The sequence below is a fragment of the Anolis sagrei genome, chromosome 8, assembly GCF_037176765.1.
Source record: "Anolis sagrei isolate rAnoSag1 chromosome 8, rAnoSag1.mat, whole genome shotgun sequence".
Lineage (NCBI taxonomy): Eukaryota > Metazoa > Chordata > Lepidosauria > Squamata > Dactyloidae > Anolis > Anolis sagrei.
In genome coordinates, this window is record NC_090028.1 from 9,501,738 (window position 1) to 9,514,898 (window position 13,161).

A 13,161-nucleotide genomic window follows, 5' to 3' on the forward strand; every position below is an offset into this window, starting at 1 on the left:
TGGTTCCGAATTAAGAATTACGAAAAGGGTTCTGAATTACGAATTTGTTCCAAATTACGAATGGTTCCGAATTAAGAATTACGAAAAGGGTTCCGAATTCCGAATTTGTTCCAAATTACAAATGGTTCCGAATTAAGAATTACGAAAAGGGTTCCGAATTCCGAATTTGTTCCAAATTACAAATGGTTCCGAATTAAGAATTACGAAAAGGGTTCCGAATTCCGAATTTGTTCCAAATTACAAATGGTTCCGAATTAAGAATTACGAAAAGGGTTCCGAATTCCGAATTTGTTCCAAATTACAAATGGTTCCGAATTAAGAATTACGAAAAGGGTTCCGAATTCCGAATTTGTACCAAATTACAAATGGTTCCGAATTAAGAATTACGAAAAGGGTTCCGAATTCCGAATTTGTACCAAATTACAAATGGTTCCGAATTAATAATTACGAAAAGGGTTCCGAATTCCGAATTTGTACCAAATTACAAATGGTTCCGAATTAAGAATTACGAAAAGGGTTCCGAATTACGAATTTGTTCCAAATTACGAATGGTTCTGAATTAAGAATTACAAACAGGATTCGAATTACGTGAAGTGACGAATCCGAGCGGCTCCTCTCCTAATCTCCCAAAATCTCCCCAAATACAGAATGGATAAGCACCCAAAATTCAAAATGAACAGAACTAAAATAGATCGGATTCACACATCCCTATTTTATATGTGTGTGTGGGTGTGTGGGTAGTTATATAAGTAAATCACTACCTCTGAGGATGCTTGCCATAGATGCAGGCGAAACGTCAGTAGAGAATGCCTCTAGACCATGGCCATATAGCCCGAAAAAACCTACAACAACCCAGTGATTCCGGCCATGAAAGCCTTCGACAAAATCATAATATTGTCACAGTCACCTTTACAAAAAAAAGTTCCGTATAGTCTTAGGACATTCTGATAATTTTGGTGTTCCTATCCTTTACACTTCTATACTTATTTACCTCTAATATACCGTGACTGTGGCACAGCTGGCTGGGAGTCAGCTGCATTACGATCACTACTGACCAAATGGTCATGAGTTTGAAGCCAACCTGGGTTGGAGTGAGCTTCCAACCAATTTGTGTAGCTTGCTGTCGACCTTTGCAGCCCGAAAGAATTTACATCTGTCAAGTAGAAAATTTAGGTACCACTTATGTGGGGAGGCTAATTTAACTAATTTACGAGGCCATAAAAATCTCCAGCAAGCATGCAAAGAATGAGGAAGTACTTCATCAGTGTCACAAATGGACGGTGAAGTGACAGCTCCCCTCGTGGCCAGAATACCCTCATGAAAAGCTGGAATGTTAAATAGCCTCTGAGTGTCTGTCTATATATGTTGTCTGTCCATGGCATTGAATGTTTGCCATGTATATGTACATTGTAATCTGCCCTGAGTCCCCTGCAGGGTAAGAAGGGCAGAATATAAATACTGTAAGTAAATAAATAAATAAATAAATAAATAATATATCCATTTTTTCCCCTTTGTCCTCCCTCCAGAAACAGTTGTGCCTCTGCTCTTTGCATTATTTTATTCGTTTGATCATGAAGGTTGTCCGATTCAATTCTTTATATTTCCCTTTCCTTGTTACTCTGGCTGTCAGCCCTTTCCATTTTGACTCCAAGTTCTCCTTAGGATGTCCATTCGTATATTTAATTCTCCTTTCAGTGATGTTATCTTAGCAGCATATAATCTGATAAATATTCATATCATCTTAAAATTCCCATTTCCTTTGTTCTTTCCATCCTAAGGTTACCATTACTTGAGTTGCTGCCTAAGCAGCTGAAGGGGGGAAAGGAAAGGGCCTGAGGCTGTTAGGAATTGTGGGAGTTGAAGTCCAAAACACTTGGAGAGTCAAAGTTGGCCCATACCTGCTCTAGAGGAAACCAACTCGAGTTCCCACTCTTTTCCATCCTTTTTGCTCTAATGATAGAACCATTAGCAGAATTAATAAGGAAAAATAGTGAACTACAAAACATAAACATAAAAAACAGAGCATAAAATAAATTTATTTGCAGATGATATTTTATTAGTTTTATCAAATCCTAAGTAATATTTAGGATATTAATTAGGTTACTAGTTTTGGAACAGTTTAAGATATATGCAGGAATATATTATGACAAATCAAAAATATTTATTTATTTATTTATTATTTACAGTATTTATATTCCAACCTTCTCACCCTGCAGGGGACTCAGGGTGGATTACAATGTACATATGCATGGCAAACATTCAATGCCATAGGCACACAACATATAGAGACAGTCAGAGGCTATTTAACATTCCAGGGGAGCTGTCCCTTCACCGTCCATTTGTGACACTGATGAAGTACTTCCTCATTCTTTGCATTCTTGCTGGAGATTTTTATGGCATTGTAAATTAGCCTCCCTACATAAGCGATATTTACATTTCCTACTTGACAGATGCAACTGGCTACAAAGGTCAACAGTAAGCTACACGAATTTGGTCGGAAACTCACTCTGACCCAAGCTGGCTTCGAACTCCTGACCTTTTGGTCAGTAGTGATCTTAATGCAGCTGACTATAATATTTTATAGTTTAAATATTAAATATTAACATGTCCAAAGAAGGCCAGTTTGGTCAGAAAAGAACCTTTAATGTTTCTATTCATTTTTATGGATTTCAATATTTTGGAATATTGTTAAAAAAAATGTAGGACATCTTATATATAGGAACTGGAGAGACTGTGGAACATTTGGTGAATTTTCCCCCATCTTTTCTTCCTTTCTTTTTTTAAAACTGAAATAACTATCTGTTTGAAAAATAGTTCAGAAGATATCTTTCCTAAAGTATGGAGTCTGGTCCATCCTAGTTCATGCAAAGATACAGAATGGGGAACGATGCCTGGCTCGAGAGCAGTACGTGTGAAAAAGATCTTGGAGTCCTCGTGGACAACAAGTTAAACATGAGCCAACAATGTGATGTGGCGGCAAAAAAAGCCAATGGGATTTTGGCCTGCATCAAGAGGACCATAGTGTCTAGATCTAAGGAAGTCATGCTACCCCTCTATTCTGCTTTGGTTAGACCACATCTGGAATATTGTGTCCAATTCTGGGCACCACAATTCAAGAGAGATATTGACAAGCTGGAATGTGTCCAGAGGAGGGCAACTAAAATGATCAAGGGTCTGGAGAACAAGCCCTATGAGGAGCGGCTTAGGGAACTGGGCATGTTTAGCCTGAAGAAGAGAAGGCTGAGAGGAAATATGATAGCCATGTATTAATATGTGAGAGGAAGCCACAGGGAGGAGGGAGCAAGCTTGTTTTCTGCTTCCCTGGAGACTAGGACGCGGAACAATGGCTTCAAACTACAAGAGAGGAGATTCCATCTGAACATGAGGAAGAACTTCCTGACTGTGAGAGCCGTTCAGCAGTGGAACTCTCTGCCCCGGAGTGTGGTGGAGGCTCCTTCTTTGGAAGCTTTTAAGCAGAGGCTGGATGGCCATCTGTCAGGGGTGATTTGAATGCAATATTCCTGCTTCTTGGCAGGGGGTTGGACAGGATGGCCCATGAGGTCTCTTCCAACTCTTTGATTCTATGATTCTATGATTCTATCTCCTTGGGATATGTCTGTTTTCTTTTCTCCATAGAGGTGGGGTGGCCTTGTGTCTGAATGCCCAAGGAAGGAGAAACGGGGAGGCCTTGGTCCGGTTTGTCAACTCCGAACAGAGAGACTTAGCCCTGGAACGGCATAAGCACCACATGGGGAGTAGATACATTGAGGTAGGCTGTTTGGAGTCAGTTTTTAATGTTGTCACATATTGCTCTTTTGTGAGACTGGACTGGGAACAGTGGGGAATGGGAATATAATAAGTAATGCAGTTAATATTGAGAGATTAAATTTTAGCCATTGTCACTCACACACCTGTCTCTGTATGCATGCAAACTTATGTGCAGTATGTAAGTGGAGTTGTGGATACATCAGCCTTGAGCATTGCAGTTACTGCATTGTGCATTGAACAAGAGCACTGTGTCACTCTGTCATAGCCATGTGTCAGCATGGACTTGTGAAATAGCCCATAATTCATTCCTGGTGTTGGAGGAAGAGAAGAAGAGGCAAGCACATCTCCATGATGGCAAGTCCGAGAAGCAAATGGAAAGCCCTCCATCCCAACTGCCCCCTCCCTGACCTCAGTTAAAGAGAAAAGAAGAGGCAAGTGCTATTTTTTCATGCCAAGGCCCAGAAGCAGATAGAAGACCCTCCCTCCATTCCAACTGCCACTGCCTTTCTCTTGAAGAAAGAGGTAGACACATCTCCACCATGCTTAGATCCAGAAGAAGATGGAAAGCCCTCCATACCAGTTGCCATCTCAGTGAGAAAGAAAAGAAGAGGGAAGTGCTGTTTTCTCAGGTCAGTGGAAGATACTCCCTCCATTCCAACAGCCACTGCTCTTTTCTTGAAGGAAGAGGTGGACACATCTCCACCATGCATAGATCCAGAAGAAGATGAAAAGCCCTCCATGCCAGTTGGCACCTCCCTGACCTCAGTGAGAGAGAAAAAAAGAGGCAAGTGCTGTTCTGTCATGCCAATAGAAAATACTCCCTCCATTACAACAGCAACTGCCCTTCTCTCGAAGGAAGAGGTGGACATATCTCCAGCATGCTTAGATCCAGAAGAAGATGCCAGTTGCCACCTCCCTGACAGTGAGAGAGAAAAGAGGCAAGTGCTGTTCTGTCATGCCAATAGAAGATACTCCCTCCATCCCAACTGCCACTGCCCTTCTCTCAAAGGAAGAGATAGACACATCTCACATCTCCACCATGCTTAGATCCAGAAGATGGAAAGCTCTCCATGCCAGTTTCCATCTCCCTGACCTCAGTGAGAGAGAAAAGAAGAGGCAAGTGCTGTTCTGTCATACTAATAGAATAACCTCCCTCTGTCCCAACTGCCACTGCCCTTCTCTCAAAGAAAGAGATGGACATATCTCCACCATGCTTAGACCCAGAAGAAGATGGAAAACCCTCCATGCCTGCTATCACTCCCTTGATCTCATTGAGAGAGAAAGGAAGAGGCAAGTGCTGTTGTCTCATGCCAAGGCCTAGAGGCAGAGAGAAGACCCCTTCCTCCATCCCAACTGCCACTGCCCTTCTCCACTTAGAGTCTCTGTTGGACATAGTCTTCTTCTTCCTTGCCATTTGCTCTGTCTTATGTCCTGTGCCTTACTTAGATTAGAATTCTGAGGGCAGGGAACTGTTGCATTAACCATTTGGAAGCCACTCTGTGGGGTATAAATAATCAAAGTCATGTGCACTGCTGCGGTTGTGCATGGAGTTGCTGATGCCGCATACACCCTTGTGTAAATATTAATGCAACTCTGAAGGGAAGTTGGGATTGCAACCCAAGAATGACTTTGGAGCTGTTTGATCCCAACCTCAGATCAGCATTTTGCTAGAGGGTCTAAAACAGTAGTTCCCAACCTGTGGTCCATTGATCACAAGTGGTCCATAAGAACTAAAATATGGTCTGCGGCCTCACCGTTACTACACCGTTGCAACGAGAGCAAATGAAACCTCCTTATAGTGCTGATACTTATTAAATATGGTTTTCTATAGGCAAACAGATGGTGACTACTGAATGGCATATGTTCTGTATCAGAAGCTAGAGCTGATGTGGTCTATCCAATACAATTTTATGAATCAGTGCCCCAAATATCCAAACTGAATCTAAAGTTGACCAAAACGGATTCATAACCCTTTTGGTACTAATGTTGAAGAGTGGTCCCTGGTTAAAGTGGTCCTTTGTCAAAAAGAGATTGGGAACCACTGGGCTAAAACCTCTGACTTTCATACTTGATTGTGTCATTGGTTTTACTAATTGTTTATTTTCCCTCACTCCTTGTTTTTTGCTTCAGGTTTACAAAGCAACTGGAGAGGAATTTCTGAAGATTGCTGGAGGTGAGGAAAAGTTTAGAGCAAATGTATACAATCTGTAACTGAACATTTGCTGGTGAGATTTGAACAAAATCGATGTTAAGAAAGTGATTTTCAAAAGTGATCTGTTGTAAGTGAAATCTTGCAGAAGTTGACGTTCGATAAGGCTGCAGCATTTCATTTTATTTCTCTCGTGTCAGGAGCGACTTGAGAAACTGCAAGTCGCTTCTGGTGTGAGAGAACTGGCTGTCTGCAAGGACGTTGCCCAGGGGACGCTTGGATGTTTTATCATCATGTGGGAAGCTTCTCTCATGTCCCCGCATGAGAAGCTGGAGCTAACAGACGGGAGCTCACGAGTGTCTTGAGAAACTTCAAGTTGCTTCTGGTGTGAGAGAATTGGCTGTCTGCAAGGACGTTGCCCAGGGGATGCCCGGATGTTTTACCATCCTGTGGGAGGCTTCTCTCATGTCTCTGCATGAGAAGCTAGAGATGACAGATGGGAGCTCACGATAGCATTGAGAAACTTCAAGTCGCTTCTGGTGTGAGAGAATTGGCTGTCTGCAAGGACGTTGCCCAGGGGACACCCGGATGTTTTATCATCCTGTGGGAGGCTTCACTCATGTCCAGACATGAGAAGCTGGAGATGACAGACGGGAGCTCACGAGCGCCTTGAGAAACTTCAAGTCGCTTCTGGTGTGAAATAATTGGCGGCCTGCAAGGACGTTGCCCAGAGGACACCCGGATGTTTTACCATCCTGTGAGAGGCTTCTCTCATATCCCTGCATGAGAAGCTGGAGCTGACAGACGGGAGCTCACAAGTGCCTTGAGAAACTTCAAGTCACTTCTGGTGTGAGAGAATTGGCGGTCTGCAAGGACATTGCCCAGGGGACGCTTGGATGTTTTATCATCCTATGGGAAGCTTCTCTCATGTCCCCGCATGAGAAACTAGAGCTGACAGACTGGAACTCACGAGTGCCTTGAGAAACTTCAAGTCACTTCTGGTGTGAAAGAATTGGCGGTCTGCAAGGATGTTACCCAGGGGACACCTGGATGTTTTATCATCGTGTGGGAGGCTTCTCTCATGTCCCCACATGAGAAGCTGGAGTTGACAGACAGGAGCTCACCCCGCTCCCTGAATTCAAATCGCCAACCTTTTGGTCAGCAGTCCTGCTGGCACAAGGGTTTAACCCATTGCACCACTGGGGACTCCGCAGCATTTCATAAACCACTGGAATGAATCCATTTCAAAGATGAGCTTTTGGCTAGCTGGAAAGATTTTGCAATGATTGCCACTCTTTCGCTCCTTCCTCTAGGCACCTCCAACGAAGTAGCACAGTTCCTCTCCAAGGAGAACCAAGTCATCATCCGGATGCGGGGCCTTCCTTTTACAGCCACGCCCGAGGATGTCCTGGGCTTCCTGGGACCTGAATGCCCGGTGACCGGAGAGAAAGACGGGCTCCTCTTTGTCAAGTATCCAGACGGCCGGCCTACGGGCGATGCGTTTGTCCTGTTTGCTTGCGAAGAGTTTGCACAGAATGCACTTAAGAAGCACAAGGAGAGCCTGGGGAAGCGTTACATTGAGCTGTTCAGAAGCACGGCGGCAGAAGTCCAACAGGTTGCGTTATTTAGCGCTTAACTTCATTCTGATTTCTTTCTTTTTTTCCTGTTAATGTATTTCTTTGTCGTGTCCTCTGTGAAATGCGCACGTGTGGGTTTCCCTTGTGCGTCTGTGCAGAAATTCGGAATATTCTAGAGTTAAAAGCATGATTTTTTGCCCCGAAGAAGCCCCGCCCATCTCCTCCCATGATATATAAACCTGAAGGTTTAACCTTTAGTTCCTTTTTCCGCGCGACAGCAGCAACTTCGGATATTCTCTCCTCTGACTGACTTGGATATTAACTTTGGCCCTGACTACGACGATTCCCTACTCCCCCGACCTCGGACCGTTTGACCACTCTCAGGCTAGATGGCTTTATTCTTTAAAAACTGTTTGGCTTGTGGGACGACCCTTCCCAACGCCGATAGGACCTCCCCGACGCCGATAGGACCCTCCCCAACACCAATTTTAGGACCTTTCACCTGATGTCTACTAGGTGTAGAGCATTCACAGTGGTGGCTCCTTACCTGTGGAATGCCTTGCCAGCGGAAACACAAGCTCTCCGAGACTTACTATCTTTTCGTAGAGCTTGTGAAACTTACCATATATTCCGGAATATAAGACAACTGGGCGTATAAGACGACCTCCAACTTTTCCAGTTAAAATATAGAGTTAAGACGACTCCCATGCATAAGACTACACCCGCATATAAGACGACCCCTGACTTTTGAGAAGATTTTCTTGGGTTAAAAAGTAGTCTTATACACCAGAATATACTGTATTTATTTAGGCTGGCATTTGAATCTTGCTGATTGAAATTTTTCTTTGATTTTAAATGTAATGTATCACATATGTATATTGTAAGCCTTCAGGGAGTGGCGGTATATAAAATTAATAAATAAATAAAATAAAAAATAAATAAAACTAGATATGTAAGATAGATATCTACATATATAAACCCCATTTTCCTAGTTTCCAACAGACCTCACAACCTCTGAGGATGCCTACCATAGATGTGGGCGAAATGTCAGGAGAGAATGCTTCTGGAAAATAACCAGACAGCATGGAAAACTCACAACAACCCAGTGATTCTGGCTATGAAAGCCTTCGACAGTACAAAGACTTGACTATCCACACAAAGGAGGTTGCCGAAAGAAACAACTACCTTTACTTTCCTCTCTCGCATTCTCTACGATTACCATTTCAACACTAGGTCCCAACGGGCGACATGTTTCTAATTATTTCTGCCTGCTTTGTGTCCATTGGGAGAAACCAAAGTTGTGGCAACTGAAACAATAATTGGGAATTGTAAGATCAAAGGTGTGTGAGTAGGTGTGTGGTGTGATTATAGCTTGCCATCTGGGAGCCTGTCTTCCTGAAGGTAGGAATGGAGAGCACGAGAAGTGCGAGCCATTTATCGGGCACTTCCTAAGTATGTTGTCCTTATCCCGGAAAGCGCTGCCACTCTCATCCCTGTTTCCTTTGTGTCAACAGGTCCTGAACAGATACATGTCCACCCCACTCATTCCCACTCTCCCCACGCCGATCATTCCGGTGATCCCGCCGCCTTACACCATTGCTGCTAGCAGCGCCCGGGACTGTGTCCGGCTCAGGGGCTTGCCCTACACGGCAGGGATCGACGACATCCTGGAGTTCATGGGAGAAGCGACGGGGGACATCAAGCCTCACGGAGTCCACATGGTCCTCAACCAACAAGTATGGGAAACTCAAGATGATGTGGGAATCTTAGGCCAGGAGTACTCAAACGTTCAGCCACAGCACCCCAATAAATGTTTATGTAATATATATTATACTAGCTATACCCGCCACGCGTTGCTGTGGCCAACCTTCCCTCCCTCTTTCTCTCCTTCCTTCCTTCCCTCTTTCTTTCCTTCCCTGCTTTTCTTTCCCTTCTTCTTTCTCTACCTGTTTCTTTCCTCCCTCCCTTTGCTCTTTGGTTCCATACTTCCTTGTCTCTTTCCTCCCTTCCCCCCTCTTTTCTCTTTCGTTCCTTCTCTCCTTCTTTCCCTCTTTCACTTTTTTATTTCCTTTATCCTTCCTTCTCTACCTTTCTTTCTTTCCTTCTCTCCGTCTTTCCCTCTTTCTCTCCCCCTTTCTCTCTTTCCTTCCTTCTCTACCTTTCCTTCCTTCCTTCCTTCCTTCTGTCCTTCTTTCCCACTTTCTCTCCCTCCTTCTCTCTTTCCTTCCTTCTCTCCTTCCCTCCTTCTTTCTCTCTCTTGTTCCTTCTCTCCTTTCACTTTTTTATTTCCTTCTCTCCTTCCTTCCTTCTCTACCTTTCTTTCTTTCCTTCTCCCCATCTTTCCCTCTTTCTTTCCCCCTTTCCCTCCTTCCTTCTCTACCCTTCTTTCTTTCCTTCCTTCTGTCCTTCTTTCCCACTTTCTCTCCCTCCTCTCTTTTCTTCCTTCTCTACTCTTCTTTCTTTTCTTCTTTCCTTCCCTCCTTTCTTTCCCTTCTTCTCTCCCTCCTTCTTTCCTTCCTTCCTTCTCTACCCTTCTTTCCCTCCTTCTCTCCTTCCTTCCTTCTCTACCCTTCTTTCTTTCCTTCCTTCTGTCCTTTCCCACTTTCTCTCCCTCCTTCTCTTTTTCCTTCCTTCTCTACCCCTCTTTATTCCATCCTTCTCTCCTTCCTTCCTTCCTTCCTTCCTTCCTTCCTTCCATCCATCCATGTATGTGTTTTGTGTTTGTATATGCATTTATGTGTGTCTATATATGTGTTTGTGTATATATATGTCGTTTTGCACATGTGTTGTAATGTATTTGGGGGGGGCTGGCTTTTTAAGTCCCTTCTCCTGTGTTTTCCATGAGAGAAGTCTCCCACAAGGGTGGCAAAACATCAGGGCATCCCCTGGGCAACGTCCTTGCAGACAGCTAATCCTCTCAAACCAGAAGCAACTTGCAGTTTCTCAAGTCACTCCTGACACAAAAGAAAGACCATATATATTCGAGTATAAGCCGACCCGAATATAAACCAATATATCCAATTTTACCACACACAAAAACTAGGAAAATGTATTGGCTCAAGTATAAGCCGAGGATGGGAAATGCAGCAGCTACTGGCAAATTTCAAAATAAAAATAGATACCAATAAAATTACATTAATTAAGGCATCAGGAGGTTTAATGTTTTTGAATATTTACATAAAACTGTAATTTGAGATAAGACTGCCCAACTCTGTTTCAACCATTATTCTAACCGTCTTCAGTATAAATGTGTTTACATATGCTTCCAATAATAATAGAGTAGCATAATAAATATAATAATAACAAAAATAGAGTAAAATAATAAATGTAATAATAATAGAGTAAAATAATAAATGTAGTAATAATAATAGAGTAAAAATGTAATTATAATAATGAGTAAAATAATAAATGCAATAATAACAACAATAATAAATAGAATAAAATAATAAATGGAATAATAATAGAATAAAATAACAAATGTAATAATAACAATAATAAATAGAGTAAAATAATAAATATAATAATGATAGAGTAAAATAATAATAATTGAATAAAAGAAATGTAACAATAATAGAGTAAAATAAATAATAATAATAATAATAGAGTAAAATAAATAATAATAATAATAATAATAGAGTAAAATCATGTAAATGTAATAAAATAATAATAACAAAGTAAAATAATACAACGCCTTAGAATCATAGAGTTGGAAGAGACCTGATGGGCAACCAGTCCAACCCCATTCTGCCAAGAAGCAGGAAAATCACATTCAAAGAACCCCTGACAGATGGCCATCCAGCCTCTGTTTAAAAGCCTCCAAAGAAGGAGTCTCCACCACACTCTAAGGCAGAGAGTTCCACTGCTGAACAGCTCTCACAGTTAATAAGTTCTTCCTAATGTTCAGATGGAATCTCCTTTCCTGTAGTTTGAAGCCATTGTTCCGTGTCCTAGTCTCCAGGGCAGCAAAAAACAAGCTTGCTCCGTCCTTCCTAAGATGTCCCCTCACATATTTATACATGGCCCTCATCATGTCTCCTCTCAGCCTTCTCTTTTTGAGGCTAAACATGCCCAGCTCTTTAAGCTGCTCCTTATGGGGCTTGTTCTCCAGACCCTTGATCATTTTGAGTCGCCCTCCTCTGGACACATTCCAGCTTGTCAACATCTCCCTTCAATTGTGGTGCCCAGAATTGGACACAGTGTGATTCCAGGTGTGGTCTGACCAAGGCAGAATAGAATAGAGGGGTAGCATGACTTCCCTGGATCTAGACACTAGACTTCTATTGATGCAGGCCAAAATCCCATTTGGCATCACATTGTTGGATGTTGGACAGATCAGGAGGACTCCAAGATCTCTTGAGTCAGGTGTCCCCCATTCTGTCTCTTTCCATTTCACGTCACTTAAATAGATCTGTCCCGAAGTTGTTGTGACCCATTGAGTTACAACCGGTCTGAGTTTCCTTCTCTCGTTGCCTGATTTCAGGGCCGGGCGTCCGGAGATGCCTTCATCCAGATGAAATCTTCCGACCGCGCTTACCTAGTCGCCCAGAAGTGTCACAAGAAGATGATGAAGGACCGTTACGTGGAAGTCTTCCAGTGTTCAGGAGAGGAGATGAATTTTGTTTTAATGGGTGGCACTTTAAACCGTAGTGGCTTGTCTCCGCCGCCATGTAAGTTACCATGTAAGTCTCTAGAGTCCTTCCGCTCCCTTCTGTGCTGCTCACGGCTGGTAGGTGCAACGGGGGCCTTGCCCACTTGGTCGGTCTCGGGGTCGGAAATCACCGATGCAGATGGGCTGGGAATGGGCGCTGGGCCAAAATGCGCATGATTGGAAACCTTTCAGGAATCTTGGTTGATTTTGTGGTGGTTGCCTACAGTCAAGTCAACTTTGACTTATGATGATCTTGTTCAGTTGATTGCATATTTTTGACTTCTCATTGACTTTGAAATAGAATTAACTATTACAGTTGGCCTTGCGCATTTGTGGGTCTGTGGATTTGATTACGAAATTTGAAAAAGTTTCTGTTCCTGGTTTGAAAAGTGTTATTCCTTGTTCGATTACTTTAAAAGTAGTTGTTCTACTCCAGGAACTTTATTTTTGTGGCTGCCACAAACTGTGTCGAATTGGCTGAGACTCGATGAGCAATGAAAAACTAGAGCAAAATGTGGTATAACAGGATATCCATCCTGCAAAAACAAAGTTTTTGTAGTTTGTTAAACTTTTGCCATGTTTTTAATGATACAGCCAATTAGAAAAGGACATCTATAACCCAGGAACAAAAATCGTGCTACATAGTGTTATCCATGGATTGCATCAATTTATTCTCCAGGTTCTCCAGCATGACTCTGTAGTCAACTTCTATTGGCTCTGTAGTCAACCTCTATTGGCTCAGTAGTCAACTTCCGTTGACTCTGTAGTCAACTTCTATTGGCTCAGTAGTCAACCTCTATTGGCTCTCTAGTCAACTTCTATTGGCTCAGTAGTCAACTTCTGTTGACGGTAGTCAACTTCTATTGGCTCAGTAGTCAACTTCTGTTGGCTCAGTAGTCAACTTCTATTGATTCTAGTCAACTTCCATTGGCTAAGTAGTCAACTTCTATTGTCTCAGTAAACTTCTATTGACTCTGTAGTCAACCTCTATTGACTCTGTAATCAACTTCTATTGACTC

The 13,161-nt window shown here is 42.6% G+C and overlaps 1 protein-coding gene across 2 annotated transcripts in view; it reads left to right on the forward strand.

Annotated features, from left to right (window-relative positions):
- ESRP2 (epithelial splicing regulatory protein 2) overlaps positions 1–13,161 on the forward strand; it is a 79,421-nt gene that overhangs the window by 51,911 nt on the left and 14,349 nt on the right. For both annotated transcript variants that reach the window (XM_060787912.2, XM_067471021.1), the window contains exons 9-13: positions 3,637–3,769; positions 5,899–5,941; positions 7,231–7,532; positions 9,009–9,230; positions 11,975–12,173. In XM_060787912.2, coding sequence (XP_060643895.2) covers positions 3,637–3,769; positions 5,899–5,941; positions 7,231–7,532; positions 9,009–9,230; positions 11,975–12,173 — 899 coding nt within the window. The remainder of the gene's footprint in view (positions 1–3,636; positions 3,770–5,898; positions 5,942–7,230; positions 7,533–9,008; positions 9,231–11,974; positions 12,174–13,161) is intronic.